This window comes from Agelaius tricolor, unplaced genomic scaffold (assembly GCF_023055355.1).
Source record: "Agelaius tricolor isolate 1412-34295 unplaced genomic scaffold, bAgeTri1.0.p SCAF_7, whole genome shotgun sequence".
In the NCBI taxonomy this organism is placed as follows: domain Eukaryota; kingdom Metazoa; phylum Chordata; class Aves; order Passeriformes; family Icteridae; genus Agelaius; species Agelaius tricolor.
In genome coordinates this window covers 34,645,097-34,669,763 of record NW_027269267.1, presented here as the reverse complement: position 1 = coordinate 34,669,763, position 24,667 = coordinate 34,645,097, and the positions used below count along the sequence as shown (strand labels likewise).

The following is a 24,667-nucleotide window of genomic DNA, read 5'->3' as shown; positions in this document are numbered from 1 at the left end:
GTGTGTGTTTCAACATAGTTTTTTCCTGAAAGTTGAAAGTAAAGATGATAAAAGAGAGAGGTAAGCAAATACCATTAGAAATAAGCCTGCATGTTCAGTACACGTTTAATGATACTGGAATTATTTACCAGAGTTAACCACTCTTTTGAAGTTTCTGAAATGTGTAGTTGAAACTTGTTGACTTTAAAAGACAGTTGAAATTCAATGTCTTGCAGAATTTTTGTTGTTTTAATAAAACTTTTGAAAAGGTCATTGAGAAACCAAGTTACACATTTTCTGAAACCACAGTGTATAGGATAAACTTTCAAAGCACATTCCAAAACAATAACTATAATTATGGTGTGAGTCTCCATCTTACCTTAAAGAAGCTTATGAATATTTAAATCCCATTTTCAAGACATTTTGATGTAATGTCTTTTTGGTGTCACTTTTGATACATGAAAATGAAAATTTGTTTAGTAAAAAAAAAAAAAGTCATTGAATCACAGAGTGATTAGTGTTGGAGAGGACCTTGAAGATCACCTAATCGCAACTTCCCTGCCATGGGCAGGGACACCTTCCACTAGACCAGGTTGCTCAGAGCCCCATTGGAGCCTGGCCTTGAACACTTCCAGGGGTGGGGGCTGGAAAATAATGCCTATCTTCCTTCATTTAGTTTCAGGAACATTTTAGGTAACTCTGCATTTCAAAACTAATTCAGCACCTTGAGACATTTTTCCCCTTGCTTAACTGTTGGAAATTTTGTTACCTAGACCATCTTATGTTTTTTTTTTTTCTTTTTATCTCATGACATGCATCTAACCTCCAAATTCCTCTACTGATTCAAAGTTGTCCAGACTATTTTGATAAAGAATAAATATTTGCCCTGTGACTGGCATGGAAACTATTCTGAGTTTTAGTAGGCTTTACAATGGACCAACTGATGTTTAGGCTTTTTATTTTGTTCATCTTAAATCCCCCCACATTTATGAGTAATGAATCCAACTACTTTGCCATGAATTAGGTTATTCTGTAGGCCATATATTTATTTGTTTTCCTATCAAGTTTGTATTAGTGTTGCATTATGTACATTAATGTAGGAGGTTTCCAGTGGCATAAAGATTGGTTTGACTTCTTAAGATAATTGAAATTCTAACTGCCCTTTTTATCTCCGAAAATTTTTTCTTATACTCCTGAATACTTTCCCATCCTTCTTCCAAGTGTAGCTAATGAAAATGTCATCTTTGTATATTTTATTTTGGAATATTGTAACTGGTGCAGAATACTTATTTCCTTTTTTTTTTAACTGATGCAAGAGAATTTATATACTTCCATTTCTTTATTTGGATTTGTGGGGGCAGATGGATGAAGAAATGTTCTTTGACACAAGTAATTCTGGGCAAAAAAGCAGAGTCATTCCAGTAGCAGTTTCTGTTATACTTAAAGCTTTTAAACATTATCTGCTACACATCTGCAAAAGCTTAATGCTTTCTCATGTTGAATTTTTTTCCAGGACCCCTACAAATCTTTTGGCCTGCCATCCATTGGTAAACTGTCTCAGTATCAGGAACCATTGCATGTGCCAAGTGTAAGTAACTCGGTTCTGGTTTTTCATAGGTGCTGAATTTCTCTTATATAAAGACTATAAATACTCAGCAGCTTTGTAAACCAGGCCTTTTTTCCAGCTTTTTGCCAGAGTGGGGACAGGACATGGCAATACTGATTTGTGCAACCTGAAAAGCTGCTTAAAAGTGAACAGTTCCAAACTGGATTAAAAATGTTCAGATTGGGTATAACAGGAAACCAATACATGTTGAAATGGTTTGTTCTATAACTTTCAGCTTAAGTTTTTCAAACACAGCTTTAGTAAATGTACTTGTGGTCATTAAAAATGACACTAAACTGTTGAGTCAGCTCTTGAAACACAGAAAACTGGGGACACTGGTGAGAAACGGCCAGTGCTTTTTGTTTAGCTTTGTAGACTGAGGAGTTTCTTACAGTGGTTATTACGTGTTTCAGGATACAGCCTAACCATATAGAATAGGTGTTTAGCAAACAGTGTTTTCTGCATGGTGTAAAGAGCAAATACACTGCCTTTCTGTAAAATCAAGGTAGTCTTAAATTATAAGTGCACATATACATGAGTGACACTGTGTCAGTGCAATGATGAGACTGTACCATCTGTGAATACAATTATTCAGTCTGATTGCTTGCACGGAAAATACTGAGAGATTACAGGAGGAATCTTAAATGTGGAGTTGTTATTGGATATATGATTTATTTCGCTTTTTAAATTGTTTTTGCCCGTGTACTTTCCAAAGGGACCTGACCCTTTCTGGTCTTTAAGGCTTCATGCTGTGTTCAAAGCCTGAAAGCAGAAAAAAACTGTGAAGATCTAAAAGGCATTATGTGCTCTTAAAGAGGAGATGAGGGGAAAAAGGTATCGCTGGATGTATCTAAACTTCTTTTTAATGAAACAAAGAGTGTATTTAATAAGAATTTATAATGAGTACTCCAGTGGTTGTTAGAAGTTTTCACCATGTTGTAATAGCTAACACGATGTCAAACATTTTGCCCTTGCAAGTTTTTGCAATTTGCAATTTTCCAAACGTGAGACCTGTTGAAAGTACAAGTGATAATGGACAAACTATACCCCCTACAGTCTTTGTCCCACCAAATCTTTCTTCAATTAATGCTGCAGCAGGAGTTTTATGTAATAACATTTGCGCTTGTGAGCCATCCATACAAAGAAAAAACAATTAAAATGCCTTAAATGTTCTGCTTACTGCTGTTATTTGCTTGTGTGAATGTTGCATGTCAGCTAAATGGACCACGGAATAGATAAAGTGATTGGGTGTAGGAGAGTGCACACTAAGCTTTGTCTATCATTATTGCTGGGAGCAATCAAATTGATGCCAGCAGGACAGTAGACGCGTTGACAGCTGTAATTATGTATCTCCATGGTGATCACTTTTGGCCTGTCATGGAGGCCCATGAGTCCCCTCCCTTGCAAGCATTTAATCAGATTGGGCTGTCACTTGTCAGGTAGATGGGGTGGGCTGGGAGTTGTGCTTAGGGGGAGAGGTGAATTGAAAATGAAGGGTGGGAGACGCCTGATTGCTTCACGTAGTCCATCGTGGTACCAAAGAAAGAGATTTTAATTACACTGGAGGCTTCAGAGCATTGGGTTGAGGAGCTCATATGGAGTCTCTAGGCTTTCTCTTCCTGTTTACTTCCACTGTCATATTAAAAAATACAAGAACTATTTTTATGTAGGTACTCATGATTTGGTGTCTTAATACATATATTTCTGCTAGCATGAAACTAATTTCTCTTCTGAGAATGTCATGCTGCTAAGAACAAAATTAATGTGGCTAAAAAGGTACAGCGTTACAGGCCCATTGTGCTGTGGTGTTTGTTTTTAGGTTTTAGAGTTGTCAACAATTTGGCTTGAGAAAAATTAGCAGAGACTTGTAGCATGTCACAGCAAGTTCAGCTTATGTGTATTGCCAAGTGTATTGGCAATTCATTTCTTCTGTGTCTCAAGTTAGCTCTGATTTACCATCCCTGTGTGTCAGCTGCCCATGCTGATGGAACTGTTGAGCATGGCTCGGTGAGAGCCGTATTTTGCTTAGCCATAGGGAAGAATATGGCTATTTTTGTGTCACATAGTTTCTAATTTCCTTAGAATGTGGTGCTCATAAATACCTTTTTTTTTTGTCTTTGATAATGAAGCTGAACACAGGTGACTATAAACCAGCCCTTTATGTGTGATAGTGGGCTTTGATGTTTGGTGCTCCTACGCAACATGTTCTGCTATATCTGGAGCACTCCAGCTTTGCTCTCTGTCAATGTGAGCAGTAGTCTGGTATTTTAGTGACTCTTACCAGGAAAAGAAAATTCTCAGACTCAGATATAGCAAAGAATTGAGAAATACAAGAATCTCTTTGTGTTTCTAAGTGGAATTTGATGCATTAAGAGTTCATTGCAGGACTGAGACACTTCCCCCCAGGCCCCTCCACTTAAGCATTTTTTATTCATTTTGCTGTTGTCCTAATGTAATAACACATGAGGATAATACAACATCAATAAAGTGTTAGGGCTGTAATATGAATGAGCTCTAGGCTACAGCAGGACCTTTAACCCTAGCTTTGCCTAAATATCTTAAATACTGAGTAAAAGAAACGAACTATATTAAACAGAAGTAAATGCTGGAGGTCTAATAAATATTGCTATTATTTATCAAGTTCAGCACATTATAGTGAGTAGCTGTTGAATTAGGGTTTCTTGTTCATCCAATATTCATTAAATTCTGTCACACCATATAGTTTATAAAATCACCTACTGTTACCAGGCTCTGAAAATGTAAGCACCACAGGGAGAATTTAAGATAGTAAATATATTTCTTTTTTGCTGTCATTTTTTTGGTAATCTTGAGTTTATTTTATGAAAATTAACTTCCATAGAGGACTCCAGATTTTTTTAAAGTAAGTTATGCAGTAGTTTAAGTAGTTTATATTCACTGTAGCCTTTTCAAGATACTGTGGTTAGAGAAAAATGTGAATTTTGTAGTGGTCACGTACATGTATTGTATATGAATAGAAACATAGAGCCAGGCAGAGCATATAGTTGGGGTAGCCTCAGAAGTCTTAGTTAACTTTAGGGTCTGACTAACCTGCTTATCGTGGGCCTGAATTATGCACCTTTCATATGTTTTTTCTTTGTCAAAAGATGACATACATGTGTCAGTACTTACCTATGCATATATAAAGCACTCCTGAATGCTCGTGTGCAGTCACTTTATAGGTGCTGCTTCAGACACAAAAGTCACAGTACAATTCAAGTATGTGTGGAGTATGTATGTCATACCTTGTCTTATGTATGTATTTATTGAGTATTAGAAGAAAATGTCAAGGGCAGGGGATTTCTCTGGAACTGAGTAGGTAAATTAATTCTTTCTGACTTAAATGTGAGAACATGTGCATTGACTTTATACCTGGACAGCCATTCTGTGAGAAAGGATAGTTTAGCAGCTGGAAGAAAGGAAGCTGAGAAATACACTGCATGTTTTTTTCTGTAATCATGACATGTCTGAACTACCTTCACATCAGTAGCTAATGTTAAATGTACCTGATGTGAGTAGTGGGGAGCCCAGTTAAGCACAGATAAAGCACATTCAGATAAGAATCTATTAAAGTTGTACAGAAGCAATGTTGACTTTACATGTTAATAAGTATAGAAAAAAAAGTAAATATGTAAATACAAATATATGAATACAAACATGTGAATAAGTGAATTTCTTCTTAAAATAAATATAGTGTCCTAAGAACTAGTCAGACAATGTTTTTTACTGTAGAAAGTGAATACACCTGCTAGGGTATCTTTTTATGTCATTTGGATAATAAAGTCATCATCATGCCCTCATGTGGATTCTCTAGACAAGAGGTTCTACATGTGGTCCCTTGATAATTGCCTAAATTAAAATATTAAAGGCCTAACAGCCGTTGTGTTGACCTTTTTCTGCCTTGCTGCAGACAGATGAGCTGCTGTTTATTACAAAGGTTCCTTCCCACAGGTGAAGATTTAAGTGAGATTCCAGGACCCTCTTTCCCACCCCTTTACAATGCAGTGTATCAGAGCCCTGCTGTTTCAACAGCTTTGATTAGAGCCCTCCATCCTTATGATCCCCAGAATGCATTTATCACTTGAGTTATTTTGATTAGTTTAAAAAAAATATTTCGAATTCCAGTGCTCAAAACCAGCAATTTAATAAATATTTATTCCCCAGAAATTGCTCATTTGAAAAGTTTTATATGGCTAACCTCATTGTTACAGTGATGAAATCAAACTGAGAGATGAAAACAAGAATCAGCAATATACAAACTAACTTGTTGGCTGGTTAACAGCAATCAGCCTCTTCAAAAGAAATTTTTGAACTTGTGTTATTTTTTTCCATGAATATTGCAGAATCAGAGCTTTAATTGGGGCTGTGTCCTTACAAAGCAAAGCCATGGAAAAAAGCTGTGTAAACATTAAAGCCTCGGGGGAAGAGCAGCAACAGAAAAAAAATTGTTTAACAGTTGAGAGGGTGAGACAGAGAAGGAAAGTGTTACAGACATGAAAACCATAGGCTCAGTATTCCTATGGAGCTGATAAGCAGAGCTCCAAAGTTCCTGCTGAATGCTCCCTACTTCTATTCCTACTGAAGCCCTTGGAAGGGCTGTAGCAGAATATGAAGGATGTGATTACATATAGATGCAGAAAGGCTGTGATTATAAGGGTCATCCCTCATGCCAGGTGTCAGTCAGAAAAATAATTACAACTGTATTTTATTGCAGGGATTAAAACAGAATTGAATGTGTTTGGAGTTGAAGCAAGTGTAACACAGCTGAAATTGTTAGATCAGATTGACTGTGTTTACTGTGCCTTCTGCAGACCAAAAGAGAATTTTGACTATGAACTCAAGATTGCAGTCAAGTTTCTCATAAAAGAGAGACTAATTTGCAAGTGCTTTTTTTTTTTTCTGCTGGTGAAGAAAAAAGCTTCCCTTCCCTCCTCCCAGGTTCTCTGAAAACAAATAATTATTTGAGTCTTTCCAGAGGGAAAAATGTATATGATAAGCTTTGTGGGGGTTATGGTTTAAGGCTGATGGGTAGATTGATCCTCATGTTGAAATTTTTTTTCCAGTAATATATAATTATTTTCACTTCTTATTTTTGAAGGTACGTGTTGACAGTGGTATACAACAAGGAAGTGACATTAGCATTTATTATGATCCCATGATCTCAAAAGTGAGTTGATCATTATTTCTCAATATTCTAAAGGTATGAAGTACTGATTTTCTATGCACATCTTTTATGTGAGAGACCATATTAAAGGATTGGTAAATCAGTGTTTTAAAGGTGCCAGGCATAACATGCCTCAAGGGAATACAAAAGAAGTGAAGGAAGATGTGGAGTAGAGGAAATCTAGTGTCTCTTCTAAATAAAATTATTTTTACCTTTTGACACTGTAGTTATTTGTCTTGCAGTTTCTAATTAAGAAGATTCTGATTTAAACACCAGCCTTTATTGTCTGACTTAGATACAGCCAATCTATCATTTTTAATATAGTCTAGCTTGGATGTAAATGTCAGTAATCCTGGCTTTCAAAAAGAAGCATTGAAAGAAATGCTTGATAGTGTCTATTAGTATTAGTTCTTATTCATTGGGAATATATTGGTAAAATTAAAATATGACATGATACAGTTCAGTCCTCAAAAAAAGGATGTCTTAAGAATTTGTTGGGCATTAGGAATCTGGTCAGCTTGGATAGTGAACCTCTCGTCTGATTTTCTGAGAGCTTGTTTAGATGTTTTAAGTTTTATGAAGTAAAAAGTGATTGGCTTTCTTTCATTGAGTGGGTTAAGAGATCTTAGCTTTTTCTTGATGTTTCAGGGAGCCTTTATAGCATAAATACAGTAACGGTCAAGCAATGGTTTCTTATGACTGCAGAAATTCTACAAACCTATTTAATTTTTAAATGCTATTCAAATTCTAAAACAAACATCTAATATCTAGGTAATGTAAATACCTTATTTTTTTTCTTTAGCTGATTACCTATGGCTCTAATAGAGCTGAAGCACTGAAAAGAATGGAAGAGGCTTTGGACAACTACGTAATTCGAGGTAACTAGAGAAATTTTGATTCCTAGTGTGATAGGCTGTCATCTCTTTCAAGAAAACAGCTTGAAAATGTAGTAATTAGCAAATTGAATAAAGTTCCCACTTCTTAAGTGCAAATTAAAAAAGGAAAAGCTTGTGTTAATTAAGTTGAGAAGATACATCAACTCTAAAGAGACTTTTTTTCCTCCATTTTTCTCTTGAATATTGTAGGATAAATATTTAAATAACTTTCTTAAAACTCATCGTTCTCACTGAATGGTAGCATGTAATTGATTTATTATGTTGTGGGGGGGGGAAAGGCAATTGTACTGTAAGAAATTTAAAGTAATTGCCATTTTTTAGGTGTTTAATACATTGATTGCAATTAAGTATTATCACAATGCAGTGGTTGATTGTGTATATCTGTGTATTTCTCTAATTTTCAAGGTTGTTGTTTAGATTTGGGCAGATACAGATGTAGGCTGTTGATCACCAGCTGTTTCAGCTCTTGCACACTGATTGCATAGCAGATGCAGCCATTCTTCCAGGCTTTCCAGGCAGCAGGGGTAAATTAGCCCTGACCACTTTTACCTTTTTAAGTTTTGGTGAGGGAAGCCATGTTTTGTATGGGAGAAATCTTTGGGTCTTCCTCTATGTCTTATGGAAAATAGGAAGGACAACTCAGGATAAGAGAAGTAAAAAATTCTGTGAAGTTTCTCTAAAACTTGGTTTGGCTTTAATGCTGGGCTGCTGAATGGTACAGTTGTCCTGTCAAACTCAGAAGATTTATCTGTCTAGGGGAAAATGAACATCCCTCGACCACAGTGTAGTTAGATCCATGGTAGGATTAACCATTGTAAATGAACTGCTAACTCTAACATAGATTTATATTGGTGCAACTTGAGCCATTAGACTCATGCAGTACAATGTGCTGATGTAAACCCCTGCTGTAAAACAGCTGAGTAAATTTATATGAGAGAGAAATTTATACTGCTATAGTTAGATTGATGTGAGGAGGGATTTGTTGGTGTTGTTATTAATGGAGACAGGCTCTGGATTCACACTGTTGTATTGATAGCAAGTGATGCTAAAAGTACTTTATTTGATGAGAATATGCAAATGTGTGTGGAGCATTGTCTTTTATTGTGTGCTATAATATGGGATGGAAACTGGTTGTTTGGGTTTAGATTTTTTACACAGATGTACCTAATAACTTTTCCACAGATTATAAATATTTGTGAAGTATTTGAGACCTTACAGCTGAAAAGTACCAATTTCTATTCTTGAGGTTTTTACAGTCTTTTTATTAGTACGCACGTATTCATCATATCTAATGTCTCTGTAGTATTTCTATCTGAGAAAGCTTTTAGTCTATTAAAAACATTTAAGGAGGTAATTAGTGAACCTACAGGGGGAATTTTTTTCTAAAGTACTGCCAACCACAAAATGTAATGTACTACAGGTTTCAAAAGTAGGTGAATTTTCAGAACACATTTTTAGTTGCAGTGGCCAATGGTTTCCATTTGAGAACCACCAAGATTTTTGTGTAGTTTTACACAGCTGGTAGTTTCTTCTCAGTGTTTATTTAAAATGGAACATTTGTGGATATTAAAGTATGTCTTTTCTTACCTAGTGTGAATGATTCTTGGTAGGGTAGTTTTTTATTTTTACCCTAAAATGATGGTGTATATTTACAAAGTTGGGTTTCTATGTAACAAAATATTAAACTACCTTGATATTTTGTAAAGTGCTTCACATTAAATCTTTTCCAACTTGAGTTTTTGTTAGTATTGAAAGATACAGAATAGGTTTTTTTAAACCTAGTGTTGAAGTTACTTGGTTTTATGTTTGAATAGTGAGCTTGTACATAGAGATTACCAGTCTTCCTGAACAGTATGCTCCAGATCCCTATTTCTCAGCACAGCCTCCTTGTTCCTCTGAAATCCTGGGAAGCAGCATTTATGTTTCCTTAGTGTTTTAGAGACACTGTGTTTTTCCCTGTGAGTAATGAACTCTTCTAGAGCATTTTAGATAAGCAATACCAGCTGAAGTCAGTGTCAGTTGTAGTGATGATGTGCACTGGGAGAATTTCAGATTTAAAATCCCAAGGATTGCAGTTTCTGTAAACAAGGATGCTTGTTCACTCACATAGGGTGGGAGTGGGATGTAGGGTGGCTGGGTAACAGGTCAAGGACCGTCTAATGCATAGCTTGGGGACTGCTAATGGATGATGGAGTCTTCCCAATCACTTCTGTGTCACCAGTTCAAAGCAGACAAAAGTTGGTAAGGAATTTTAGTCACTACTGTTTTGATGGTTGCTTGCTGACCTGTGTAAAATCAGTGGTTTTTATCCAGTTCCTAGAAGACAAATATCTTCTTGGAGCAAATGCCACTATACAATGTCATTCATGGCAGTCCCAGCAGAGAATCCAGGACTGAAGTAGCACGGTGACCCTTCAGGAGGTGACTCATCTAGGCTGGATTGAGGCATGTTGGCAGTGTGAAGGTCAAGGACTTACTCTGCTGCTCCTTGTCTATTGGCTCTGTCAGAAAACATTCAGTTTCTTTGCTGTGGCTTTGGGGTATTCACAAGTTACCCCATTCATTTTTAGCTCTGTGTTCCATCTACAGGGAACAAGTCCCCAGACAAGTCTTTATTGACTTGTTTTCTTGGACTGGATACTACCTGGCCTTGAATTCATGGTTTAGCTGCCCTTCCCAGTTGAATATTCCTGACCAGATCATGAAGGAAATGAAAATAATTAAATTTTAAAAATAATCTAATACTTGCAAAGAAAGCAGACTTAAGCAAAATTTGAGTAAGTAATACCTTAAACAACCAAGGCTGCATCATATAGTGCCTGTAATAGCAGTGTCTTTGTTAAAAATAGAGAATTAAGCAAATAGGGATATTTGCAACTACGCTGTGCTCTGAAAATGCCTGATGCGTGAATATTTTATTACCATTTGGGCTGATGACAACTTGTACACAGTGAAGACATTCTGCAGTCTGTTCATTGGTAGATGCTAAGAGTATGACTAACTCAAGATTGAGTCAAGATAGGGTCAATGTGATCGTGGGAATGTACTCTTAATCTTTTTTCCTGTGTAATATCTCCATTGTTGCTAATGGGAGCAGATGAAAGACTAGGATAGCGTTTCTTTGAGTTGTGGATTATATTAAATGATCTCTTGAGGTTCTTTACAGTCTAAATTATTCTGACAGGAACTGACTTCTCCACTGAGAGCTGATCTGAATTCAAAATCTCAGCTGAGACTCCAGAATGGCAAAGGGTCTAATTAGGTAACATTTTTATCTCTGAGTCTTGCAGTATAATTCAGGGGTGATTAAAGTTGAGGATCCAACTCAGATTTCTCTCAAGAAGAGACATTTCTTGTTTTGTACAATGGTTACTGGGAAATTTGTGAATAGTGAAAAGTTCAGGATTCCAGTCAAGCAGAGAGGCACTGTTGCTTGTGATGGTGTTCGCAGGGGTCCCAGGATGAGGGAAGAGACGAGAATATTGACTCCATGTTTCAGAAGGCTTGATTTATTATTTTATGATATATATTGTATTAAAACTATACTAAAAGAATAGAAGAAAGGATTTCATGAGAAGGCTAGGTAAGAACAGAAAAAGAATGATAACAAAGGCTTGTGACTGATCGAGACAGTCTGGATAGCTGGACTGTGATTGGCCATTAATTAGAAACAACTACATGAGACCAATCAAAGATCCACCTGTTGCATTCCACAGCAGCAAATAATCGTTTACATTTTGTTCCTGAGGCCTCTCAGCTTCTCAGGAGAAAAAATCTTAAAGAAAAGATTTTTCAGAAAATATCATAGCTACAGTTGCTCATTGGGATGGGGCATGACTTTTTTCCTTTGAGCATGCACTGTTGTTAGTAGTTCATCTCTGTCTCTTATGGTACTTTTTTCAGAAACTTATCGTTTGGTTTATTTTGGAGGGGTTTAATTTGAACAGCAGAAATAGGGTATTGAAAGAATGCCTATCAGTGTATATCCTCTGTGTGTAAACATGGTGTGGTGTGATTTCCTTCTTGGCTTTTCTAAAGTTTTAATATGCTTTTGTCATTTCTGGTGCTGGATAATCTGTTCGTTTGAAGGCATGTATAAATCCCAATATGTAGTTTTGGAAAGTTTGTGTATGAAAGTTATTTTAATCAATTTAAATAAAAGAAATGGTTATATTTATGCATCAAGTAGACCACGTTATCAATTCACTAGAGGGTCTGATTGGACAGATAGCTCATATCCTTGAGTGCAGATTCCTGTAATCTTTTCTTTGACCTTTGTTTGCTTTTTATCTTCCCTGAGCATTCAGAAGTAAAGCAATAACATGAAGTTTAAGTCTTTACAGAGAAGGGTTGCCTTTATACAGAGATCCTGCTTGCTGTGTGTAGAGAGGAATGCATGAGACCATTAGGGAGAAGGAAGAGTTGAAGGAGCCTCTGAAGAAAAGAGTAAGCAGCAGATATAGAGCAAGAAGGAGTAGAAATGAGGAGAGAATAAGGGAACCACCAGCTGGGGGTGGGGGAATTTTCCAGCATGAGGTGAAAGAGCAAACATAAAATAGAAACCAGCAAAGTGTTAAATGTTTGAGGGGTAGAGAAATGTAGAAGTTAACTCTGAGTGGAGATCTGCCAGAATAGTGGCAGCAGAAACTGTTGTATTGAGCTTTTGTAACTGTAAACACACTAATTAGGGGGATAAAAGGAGAGCTGTACTTAATGTTGTGAGAAGGCCTTGGCTTTCCACGAATCACAGAATGAGTAAGATTGGAAAGGGGTCACGGTGGATTATGTGGTCCAACCTCTCTGCTCAAGCAGGGTCATCCTAGAGCAACACCCAACTTCGATGTTAGTATTTTATCATGTATTTCAAATAATGCACCATTAATTTCAGGTACAAAGCTTTTCACAGTAAACTTGCATTTAGATCCAAACATCATAAATTACTGAATTATTTTAACTTTGAAGATACTTCTCTATGTCAGTGTATATGTAAGTTTTAGACTCTCCTGTATTCTGAGCCCCTGCAAATGTTCTCACTGGTATTGTGAGCAAGACAATCTTTGAGTGTAAAAAACCTATTTACTTGCAAAAACAGTGTATAGTGTCTACTCTTAAAAAATGAAATGAGGTTTTCTTTTTTTTGGTTGTGCTTTTAAAAAATGCTTCAACAGGTCATGCAACTTCTGCATAGCAGCGGTAACAGATGGGTACTTCTGCAAGAGTATTTGTGTTCTCACCCTTTGCAGATTCCCCAGTGTATTGATGTGGAAACCAAAACTGGAGAAGGGAAGGAAACAAGCTTAGTTCAAAATCACTAAAAGGGATCATTTCAAAATGCTTAGTAGCATCTGCTTGGAGCTCAGATGCTGCCCCTGGTCTATCCTTTTCTTAAGCTAGTCAAGAGGGAGGGAGTAGGAATGGAAGCTTGTCAGCAAAATGTTGTGGGATTTCATTTAGATTACCACTGTCCTGTAGAGAAGAAAGAGGGAAGGGCAATTGAAGTACAGGCTGATCAGGTAAAAGAGGAAGGCAATGTTGTTGGTGCAGAAGGGGAAATTCAAAAAAGATACCTTTTTTTTGCCAGACAAAATTTTTGTTTGTATGGTTTTTTTCCTCTCTCTTTTATTAAGGAGAAAGAACTGGGGCAGTGAAAAACAAGAAATGAATGTTGTTATTTCTCTAGATATAAAGTTGTCCTAGTGTTGTATTCCCTTTCTTCAGAGTAAAAGGATATCTGAGGAGAGGATGGTGGTAGAATGGACATTTATTTTCTTTAACTTTTCTTGACAAAGCCTGCTTAGCTTCTGCTTCCAATTATTCTACTGATTCACACATTCATTTGGTTTGCTAACACTGTAAATAATGGTCCTCTTAACTCTAACTTAGAAGTTCAGAAGCACGTGCAGTTACAAAAGTGTTGAGTTTGAATGTATGATTTTGCAATACAATATTACCATATATTATTTCCTTTTGCCTCCCTTCTCCTCCTTTATCCTGGTGTGTGAATTCAGCAAGCTCCAGACATTTGTATCTGAAAGAATTATTGTTTTTAATTGGAATACATGTTCAGCTCTGAGGGTCAGTGGTGCACTGATCTCATGTGAGAATTTTATGTGGATGTTTGTGTATTAAAATAAAAAGATAAAACTCCCTTTTTTCCTTGCTTTTGGGATGGGGCTTTGTACATGGATAGCCAGCTCTGAAGTGAGCTGTAGCAAAACACAAGCTTTGAAAGACAGTTAAACAGTTGAATGTTGAGGGTTTTAGGGAATATTATGAAACCTCTTGGAATTACAAACATGGAAGCTTGCTGGGTGATAATCAAGAACTTGGAAAGTTCGTGTGTTGAAAGTGGTGTTTTCATAGTCTGTGCAAATCCGATAATGTTCTTGTTTTAAGTGAACAGTAGCGTAATCAGTGTTTCATAGTGCTCAGTGCAGAGCTTAGTAAATATTTTTAATATTTTCTTTAGAGAAATAACTGAGATACCTCCTAAGCTTCATCACATTTATTCTTATTCAGCATTTAAATTGTTGGGTGATAGTTTAGCTTTGCTGGCTTGTTAAAAAGAGAAGCCTCTAGTCCTGTGCTCCACATGTTGGTTTTGCAGTCAGTAAGTGTGCAGATAAAGTTCTTTCTGTTCCACTTAGCACCATTTGAAATGATCAGCAAGTTAAGTCTATTCAACTGCTTATCTACAGAGGGGCATGTAGGACTCCAATTAAGTTTACATGGATAAATGCAGATTTGTGTTTGCAGGCATCAAGATGACAGAAGCTTAATACTGTAAAAAGGCTAATCAACACTGAATATGTTTAGTGTCAGTAAATATTTATAGTGAAAACATTGCCTATGATTTTGTGCCTTGGCATTCCAAGTTCTGATTTTTAGTGAGTAAAAATGTGGTGTGATAGCCTCTTTATAAACCTGTTATAAAACTGTTTTGTATAAACTGCATTTTATTGTTGTCTTTGGGTTTTCTTTTGAGGACGGGTTTGGAGTTAGGCTACAGTATGTAGCTACGTTAATGAAAAGTCTGGTGTACTTAGCAGAGTTTTTAAGGCAGAGAATGAGGAAGGGAAGGAGACAAGATAAAGACAGGCAGTATGGGGAGTAATTTCTTCTGATTATAATTTAATTTTTTTTTTAATGAGGGCTTCTTTAAACAGGGGTTGCTAATAAGCTCTGGTGAACAGTGTGATTATTTAGTGTGTTCCTGTATTCATTAGGCAATAATGACAATTTAACTGGAAGATTAATGGAACCTCAGTAATTTGTGTTTTCTATATAAAGCATATGAATACGTACTTTTTAGAAATTTCATTCGCTCTCCATAATTTAAATGCTAGTCTGCTTTCTTTTACAAATGTATTCTGGAAAATAGTGTGTTAAAATTGAAACTCAAGAAGCTATTGATGTAATATTGTAAGAAAACTACAGCCAAACAAAATGAAAAAATAGAGGTACTAAGCCAGTGATTATTATATTTTATTATATTTTGACTTAGAGGAAAGAAGAACATAACTGGAACTGCAGTTCTGCCTCAGCCTTAACAATGTAAAAATCATGAAGCTGAAGTGAAATTTTGTTTTCTGGACGAGAAATGAACTGATATAGTTTAGGATTTTGTTTGTTTGTTGAAAATGTCATGGCTTGTCAGGCTAACAAATGTGATTTTGTTCCTGGCAGTCTACAGATCTGGTCAAGAAACAGAAAAATTCTCTGAAAACCACTGCAATATAAATACAATATACTTCAGTTTAGTGTCTAACTTTGCATGAAATAAGCACTGCCTGTTAGCCTCTGTTTGATCCTGTGAGAGCGTGAGGCTAATGTCTGGCCAGTGTTTTGGAAGCAGCAGGTAGTCAGGAGCAAGCTGCTCTAGGGGTCCATATTTCTGTAGCCTAGTAGTTACTCACACACAGATGGAGACCTTATGAACTTTGACAGAGGTCACACTAAATTGCAAATCTAAAACTTGTAGACTTCTGAAGGATTGCACTAATAATTTTTTTTTTTAAGCCATATGATTTGGTACATCACTAAAAGTATCAACTCGGTCTTGAGAAGCAGATCAACCATGCAGTCATTGCTCACATAATGATCATGGGGACTGATAAAGATAGCCTTTCATGATACTTTAAGGGGAAACTTGTTTATTAAACTTTTAATTCATGTATGTAAAATGCATTTTATATTGCTTCCCAAACACCTAGGCTTCTCTGCTCTTTTGAACTTATTAAATGAATTTTGGAGCTTGAAACATTGTAGAAGCCTCATATTTTTCAGATGCACATGAGTTAGAAATAATTAAGAATACTCATGGTATTTTTTTTTTATTTTAGGTCTTTTGGGGCAGTCAGTTGAGACACCAAGCTTTGTTATCTGTCATCAGCCATCACCTCACCAGGGATCTTATAGCAGTTTAGAAAAGAAAAATGTGAGATGATCTGGTTACACATTGTAGCAAGTTTAAATCCTGGATTCAAAGTTGGGCAGCATTGAAGGACTCATCCTCTTCTTGATTTTGTAATAGATGAAGTCTCTGAGATATTTCAAATTACTAGTCAGATTGGGAATTTTGGGGGGAATCTGTAGCAGACAAAGACAGACATTATTTGATTCCAAGTTATGGTCATTTAGTGTAAGATTTTTAATTTTTTTGTTCAGTGGAGATACAGTGTGACTTTCATTCAGTGTTTATGAAGTCGAGGTCTGTGAACGATTGTTTAGGTCACAGGCAGCAAGGATCTTCTTTTAATCAAATGGACAAATTTCTATCATGTCATCCTTGAACTGCTTGTGTCATGTGCTATTTAATGGCTCATGAACAAGTCTTTAAAGTTGTGACTCCATGATTCAATGAGGCTGAGTCTGACTCGGTGTGTTTAAAGTGGTTTCAGTGACGGCCACACAGAGAGCTTGAAAATTCGCACCAGCAGCAGACTAGTAGGGGAAGAGAGCTTTGAAAGTGTTTGAACTGGTCTGCATATGAAATAACAAGGATGTTGTTCATGCTTCTAAACTGGAAAAACACAAAAGGAAAAGGAGTGTAAAAGAATCTCCTGTAGCCTCAGCAATTTGCATGCTCTGTAATGCTAGTGTCTGTGCTTTGGTGAGATCTCAACAAGGGAAAAAATCCAAATAACCTAATTTACAGCTGAAATACCCCAGTTTGCAATTAATTCTTTTTTAATATTATTTTAAACTAGAGCTATTAGAAAAAAAAAAAAACCTGCAAATAATTGAGTCATGTTGTCTCTAGTTGTGATCATATCATCACAATCTTAATAACTTGTGAGTAAACATATGTGAAGTACAGAATTCTGTGCTTTGCAAGGGATGTGGATGCACAGACAAACTTCTGCCATGAACTGTTTTGTGATGTGCTCTGCATTTTATACTTAATGGTGTGCAGCTAGAGCCAAAGTTAATGTGAAATGGCAAATGCAATGTGATTTGGAGTTACCTGCTCCTCTGACAATGACGAAAAAATGTGATTGCTTTGTATTGCCAGAGGGGAGAGAATGTGCACAGCTGAGGTTGGATTAACCTCTTTCCTGTAGCAGCTCCTCAGTTGTCCATACCTGGAATAAATCAACACTTGTAATGCTCCCAAACTGCATGTATATTCCAGCTTTTCTTAAGAACTATTAATGTTTGAGTCAGTGTTATTGCATGTAGTCATATTAAGATGGAACTTTCTGGCTCATCAGAATTTGTTTGATCTCTTTCTAAAATTGAGAAGAGAATGGAGATAAAGATGCTGGTTTTCTGACCTGTAATCTTAAACTTTCCAGAGATCACCTGTATGCCACTCTCAAAAGAAAGAGTCCCTTCTTTTTGAAAATTGTTTGTAGTAAAGAGAAAATATAAATGATCTAGACAGTTTTTTTCTCGAGGATTTTTTTGCACCACCTTTCCTCTCCCACCTTCTGTAAGGATTTTCTTGTATTTAATATTTCAATGAAATTACTTTTAGTGACCATCATATTCAGTGCTAAACTGCAAGTACGTCTGGCAAAGTGCAGTTTAGAATTAAGTCACTAATATAGTTACACAGAAGTTATTAAATTAAAAATAGAATCATTTAGGAGATGGAGGAGACAAGCTGAGAAGTGGAATGAGAAAGACATGAAGAAATGCAGAAAATATGAAGTTGCATAATGTTCAAAGAAATTGAAGGTTAAGGGTGTCTCTAAAACTTCTGTGATAAGTAATTTTAAAATTAAATAAATAATTTTTGTTGGCTATATGCCTAACAGAGTCACAGAGTGGTGCCAAAGGGGAACCAGGGTAGTCAATAAAAGAATTGACCAGGCAAGGTTGGATAAAAGTACATGTGGAGGAAGCAATAAATTTCTTTTTTTGTAAGTTACACAGGAGTCTCTTATGCATTACAAATTATAAAAATATTGTAAAATGATCTGCTAAGTGGTTGAAGTTTTTAGTGCATTTCATTACTGTGATTGGGGCGTAGCATGGTGCATATTTTCCATTCAGGGTTCAGTGGAATTCAGCTAATATTTACTGTCATGACTAGTTTGTTATTTCAAGGAGATAGCTCTGGTCTTGCCTACATCTTCTACAATGGAACCAAAAGTGTCTTGGTTGTGCTTCCTGTCCTTAACTCAACTAGGTGTTTGAATTAGGCTTGATGAGATGACAATTTAGATGGTTTACTTTATTAAACTGAGTACTTAAAAGGGTTTTGAAGCAGGAGTGAAACAACTGGTAAATCTGCATTGGTTATGTCAGTACTATGGTATCTAAATTGTGAACAAGTATTTATTCCAGAAACATAGGAGTTCATATTTTTAGAAGTCCTTTCCTACTGTAATTTGTGATTAATATTACCTGATTTTGTATTGATTTCTCTTTTTTTTTGTTTTCAGGTGTGGCTCACAATATTTCTTTACTGCGAGAAGTGATCGTCCATCCACGCTTTGTTCAAGGAGACATCAGCACTAAATTCCTTCCTGAAGTCTATCCTGATGGTTTTAAAGGTTTGTTCCATTTGGAAATATTTCTTTTCTTAAGTAGTGTTATTTTGATTATTGCTCCTTTATATTTTTAGACTGACCTGCTCCCCAGTCTTTACTTTTTCTTCAAATAGATCTGTGCGTACACACAATTAGAGTTGTTAAATAATGCATAAAGTTGAAATAGTTAACTTTTTTATTTTCAAGAAGGCAAAATACATACTTCTAGTGTTAAAATAGTAAATTAAATACACCCAACATCAAGAAAAAAAAACATAGGTCATATGAAATATGTAAAATAAACATCAATTCAATTCTGCTATGCTATCATGCTTCATTACACACAGGACTTCTACTATTAACTATAGCTGGATAAGTTTTCACTCAGCGCTGTTGCTTCTTTTTAAGTTGGTGTATCACCTTTAGAATTGCCTTTTGACACCCTTTGTTTTCTCTGTAGCCTTCTCTGGAGGATCTGGCATTTTATTGGAGTATTTCAGTACCCTGCTCTTAATATACATTGCGCACAGTAAGGGGCGTCATTTTGAAATTGTTAACTCATACACTAGGTTAACATAAACACAAATGCAATTATTTCTTTACAGCATCTCAAACTACTCAATTTCAAAAATGTTTACCAATGGTTGCTGGAAAAATATAAGAAAACCAATAGATCCTTTCACAAGGATCAGGTTTTAAAAGGTTGGCTTCTCTCTTAGCCAATCTGCTGTAGGTGCTTTCTTGACCTGTGTGGTCAGAGACTCAGTTCTTCCATACAGGTCTCTCACCTCAGCTGGCATTCACCAGGCAGAACATCTTTCTTATTAAAAAAAGAGACAGTATTTATAGTTCATCATTCATGGGTCCTTTATGAATCCTGTGGAGATTCCTTTTCCCTCATTCATCATTAATCCAATGTGGCAGAATCCTCATCTCACTTTGGAGGCAGCAGTGCCAGATTGGCAGTCACTGGACATGGCTGGCACCTTGCCAAATTCTAGTCTCATTAAGGAGCAGAACAGATTTTTCTTACCTCAGGACTCAGTGTGTGAGTGTGTGGATGACTATTCTTTACACCAGAACTACTTGATATCGTGATGTAATTGACAAGTCTGTGTGTGATACAGTCCTGCATGTGGGATCGATGCATCCTGCTTGTTCCTGGCTCCTGACTGAGACCACAGGAACAGGTGTTAGCCACCTTGAGTGGCAGCGTGCTTGCCGTGCTTTGAGCTGTAAAGTTCCTTTGTTGTTTTTGCTAGGGGGTACCTAGCTAATCTTTGGGTAACTCAGCTGGCTTTGACCCAGCAGAGTTTCCAGTGTACTCTGCTCATTTGCTCTTGAAGGCTTGGTGCTGCTGTAGCTGGTCTCTCTCCCTTCCCTGACACTTGAATGCAGAATCTCATGTCTTGCCTCTCTGGTGTTTCTGGGACTATTCAGTCATTTTCCTGAGTAGATCCAGATCTCTCAACCACAATGAAACCTGAATTTTTTTACTGTTGCCGCTTTTGTTGTAGTAGTTTTTTGTAAATTCCTGTGCTGACTTAGCTCATGAAGGAATCTGGTGAACTTCAGCAGATGTGCAAAGTGAGTGGCAGACTGGGAATGGGGAGAGGGGAATGGAAGAAAAAGGCAAGGAAGCAAGATGTTAAGAGTCCCAGTGCCATATTGTGAGAAGGCTGCCTCCCCTGGCATGTAACTAGGAACAATAAAAACATAAATCAAATAGCAGTGTTGTATTAACAGATTCTTAAAGATAGGCTTTTGCTCTGGAGACCAGAAGAGACAAGAACAGATATTGTGATGCTTCATAATAGAAACTAATGATTGGCACATGTGAAATTCCTGGACTTTTTTCCTGCTATATGAAAAGTCTTGCTCATCTCCTTCCACGTATCAAACACAAGCATATATTAGCCTTCTTAATTATAGATAAAGAAGCATATTATGGCATTGAACTTCAGTTCAAGAATAGTTACTTGTGAATAGTGATTAAAAGCTCCCCAAAGAAACTGAGAGCCCTTTTAATGATGTAGTTTGCACAGGATCAAATCCTTCATTCTTAAAAAAAAATTGATGACTTGAATTTGAGGACAGTTTTTTAACTACCCATTAAAAAATATTTCTACAAATCCATTGACTCAAATGGGAACAGCTGAAGGCAAGCAAGGATGGTGGGTAGATGACAGGTAGAGGAGCAAAGACAAAAACTAATTTATATGTAATTTCTTTAATCACTTAAACTAACTTTTTAATATAAATACCCAGGGTAAACTTTGCTAGGAGAATTTGAAAATTAAGTAGCTTCATATATCTTACTATTGTTTATAGAAAATGAATAGCTGTAAAAAAAGAGCTGTGACAGTCTGAAAAATTAGAGCAATGTATAGCCAACACAGATCTGGAAATATGTAAAAATATGTGCTGCTGTTAACAGTAGGAATCCATACCAGAAGTGTTTTAAACTTAGAAAACTTAAGAAATAGAAACATTTAAATAGAGATGTGTGTTATATTCATGCTCAAGCACAATCCATTGTGTTTCTTTTGTAACCTGCACAGTTGCCATTACAGTTGTAGTGATCTACACTGATGATAAGTACTGAATCTCAGCTGTGTTCTCTCTGGTGACTGCATGAAGTACTGGCCCATTTTATATGTGCATTTTTCTTCAAGTATAAATATTGAGTCTTAAGAGTAAGATAAGAGATTCTTTGTTTTCCAGTCTCATTTTTATGAGTTCCATTATAATCCTTTATTAGAAGACCTTTACTCTAAGTTAAGAAAAAAGTAATTATTGGATGTATCTCGGTTACTTTTCCATTAACCTATGTGATGCTCTCTTCAAATTACATGTAGAATGGGCATGTTTAGTAATTTTCATAATTAAGAGTTTAACTCTTTCTTCCCATCTTTAAGTAAACATTCACTACCAGAAGTAATTTGTTTATTGCAAGCTATTTTAAAATTCTAGCTTTGCTGAAAGTAACTTTGTGCCGAGAGTATGATTAGAGTGGGAAAGCAGTTCCTATCATGCCTTTTTTTGTCCATGTGAGGGCTGGCTGGCTGGAATGCTGGCTGGCAGTAGGTGAGCTGGAGTGGGTTGCTGCTCTGAGCACCCATGCATATTTTGGGAGGTGTGTGGATCTGAGGGTGGGTGCAGGAACAGTGAAGATAGGGTAGGTGGCACCTGTCTTAGAGTGTCCTCCAAGCACTTTGCTTACAGAATAAAAATATCTACCAAGCATGCCGGAGTCAGATGCACTCTTCTTCTACTTCCAAACAACCTGGGAAGCCTCTGTATTTCCTAGTCTGCCTGATGAGAAGGAAATTTACTGTGTGTTATCCCTATTTTATAGGCACAGACAGTGTATCTCTGTTTTCACAAAGATCCAAGAAGAGTCTTGGACAAAAGATAAGTTAAAGGATCTTTAGGTTAGACCCCGTTCATGGGATAGGTCATTGCAGTTCAGTCTGTTTCACAGTTTATATTTTCTTAGTTTTTTATTTAAATATTGAGATCTTATTCTTGATGTTCCACTCTTTCTGGTTATTAAAGGATGTCTGAAATCAGTCACTCTCTTTGTGAGACACATCCTGTGCCAATGAAAGATGGGGCATTTTCCAAGAGATTGTCACAGAAGTCATCCCAAAATATATGAGAAAAAAAAAGAAAAGGAATAATTTACTTTCCCTCTTCTAGCATGTTTACCTCATCTGAATGGAGAGAAAGAACAGAAATTCATTGTATTTCTAGTACAGAAAGAACAAAGAGGAAACGCTTCTGTTCTGAAATGGCACGTTGGCTCCAGAGACTGTGTATGAGGTGAAGGCTTTTAGATATGTCGTGTTTATCATAATTATATGGGTTGGACAAAATGATTACTCTGCTTAACACTTACTAAACCATCTCTGGAATACTGTGTCCAGTTTTAACCCCCTGATGCATGTAAGAAAGAAGGCAATAAACATGAGCAAGTCTAGTGAAGAGCTACAAGGGTGGTGTTGGGGTTGGAACAGATGACCTGTAGGAAGAAGCTGGGAGAACCAGCTGGAAGCAAGAAAGCTTAGGGTGGACCTAAGGACAGCCTTCTAGGACCTTGGGGTGATTTCCCAAGCATATGAATCCAGGCTCTTCAATGAGTTGCACTACAAGAGTCAGGGGTCATAGATTGGGGGTTTTAAAGGTGTCACTGCACAAACCTCTGAGCAACCTATTCTGAATTTGATGTTGAGATTGCTTCATGAGGAGGGGACATGCTGCATAATCAAAGGGCCTTTCAAGGTCCCTTCAGCCTCAGTCATTCCATGCCTCTGAGTGAAAGTGCTTTTTAGATGAATTGGGACTGCAGATATGACTTTTAAATTTAAGTCAGGAGGCTTTTGCTATTAGTAGTGTGGGGAATGCAGCTTCCCCTGTCTGTCACTGTTAGAATATGGGAGATGCTTGCTGCTGATTCCATTAATTTTCTCTGCATTGGAATCTAATATTTATAACATTCAACTTTGTTTTCTGCCTCAGCCTACTTGGTACAGGTGCCGTCTGTAATGGTTAACTTCAAAATCCACCAGGAAAAACTTGAGATAGAACCTAGGAATGTTATAAACATTGCCTACATTGGTGTTGATCTGAATTATGCATTGCACTTTTAATCTTTCCCATTATGCTTTTACTTTTTATTCTTCCCTATCAGAAAACAGTCACTCTTCAAGTATTAAGTAACTTACTTGGGCACATAACTAGGGCTTGTTTGTTTTGTTTTGTTTTTTTCCCTGTAATTGATAGTAGGAAACACGTTTCTAGAACAAAATGCAAATGAGACTGTTATGGGAAAAATGACCTTTATGTAATTTAATTTGAAGTTGGTTATGTAAAGTAATTGCATGAACCTTTTTGACTCAGCTTGGGGGATACTGAGATAATATTGATTTAAGCAATCATAACATCAGGGAAATGAGAGAGAAATGCTTTTTTTCTTCTTTTCCTTCCGACCAGGGTTCTGCCATTTGGTAGTAATAGATGTGTGCAGTCTAGTTTTAAATAATATGAACAACACTGCTCCTACCCCTTTAATTGTGACTTAATTTTATAATAATTCTTCCTCTTTTGCATTTGCTTTATCTAATTCAGCTGATAATCAGAAATTTACCCCAGGTTAAACAGAGAGGTGGGAGCTGCCAGTTCCATGTTTCATTGTGGAGGTGAAATTTCTGTGTAAGCCAGGAGTCTGCAGGGATGAGAGAAGGGAAGAGCAATGGTGTAACTTCCTGTGTTGGAAGTTGGGGGACCTTTGCTACTTAATCATTTCACTCTCTTTCAAGGAAGCACTTTGACAACTGCTCCAGAGGTAGCTTTGTTGCTCTCCAGTTTGGACGGTGAACGTGAAGGACCATGTTATGTCTTTATTGATGGTGAATATTAACTTATTCCTCAAGACACCCCACTGAAATCCTGAGGAGTAGCTTCTGAAGGGGAATAATACTTGATGGGAAACAAAGGTATTACTATCTGGAACATTTGTGTATTTCCAAATATGGTAATATAATTGGAAGCTTGACTTCAAAACTGTTTAGAATTTGACTGAGCTAGCAGCAGAGCAGAAGCAGACAGTAAGGGGAATGGGACTGGAGTTCAGAGAACTAAGGCAGTATTGGCAGCAGTCTGTCCTGCCTAATAAAAGTAAATTGCCATCCTTAGGAAGCAGCCTTTAATCAAACTTCTGAGGTATGCCTCCAAAGTTATGCTAAGGACATTCTGCGGTAGGCTTGTATGTTTATTGCCAGACACCAAAACCTAATTTTGCTATGTTCCTGTCAACAGTTTCTGTTATCTCCCAGAAATCCTACATTGGATACTACAGTCATAACTGGTTTTCTGCTTGCCACATATGTGACACAACTGCTGTCAATAGTGACAAAGGAATAAATATATTTTTTGTGTTGGCAGTAATGAAGCGAGTGTGATTCTTGATCAGTTGTTAACCTGTTTCAACTTACTGACCTTTGTTTGCTGTTTGGAGTTTGAT

The 24,667-nt window shown here is 36.7% G+C and overlaps 1 protein-coding gene across 1 annotated transcript in view; it reads left to right on the top strand.

Moving 5' to 3' along the window:
- PCCA (propionyl-CoA carboxylase subunit alpha) overlaps positions 1–24,667 on the top strand; it is a 272,561-nt gene that overhangs the window by 115,965 nt on the left and 131,929 nt on the right. Inside the window, exons 14-17 of the mRNA XM_071430901.1 lie at positions 1,493–1,567; positions 6,702–6,770; positions 7,570–7,645; positions 18,556–18,666. Coding sequence (XP_071287002.1) covers positions 1,493–1,567; positions 6,702–6,770; positions 7,570–7,645; positions 18,556–18,666 — 331 coding nt within the window. The remainder of the gene's footprint in view (positions 1–1,492; positions 1,568–6,701; positions 6,771–7,569; positions 7,646–18,555; positions 18,667–24,667) is intronic.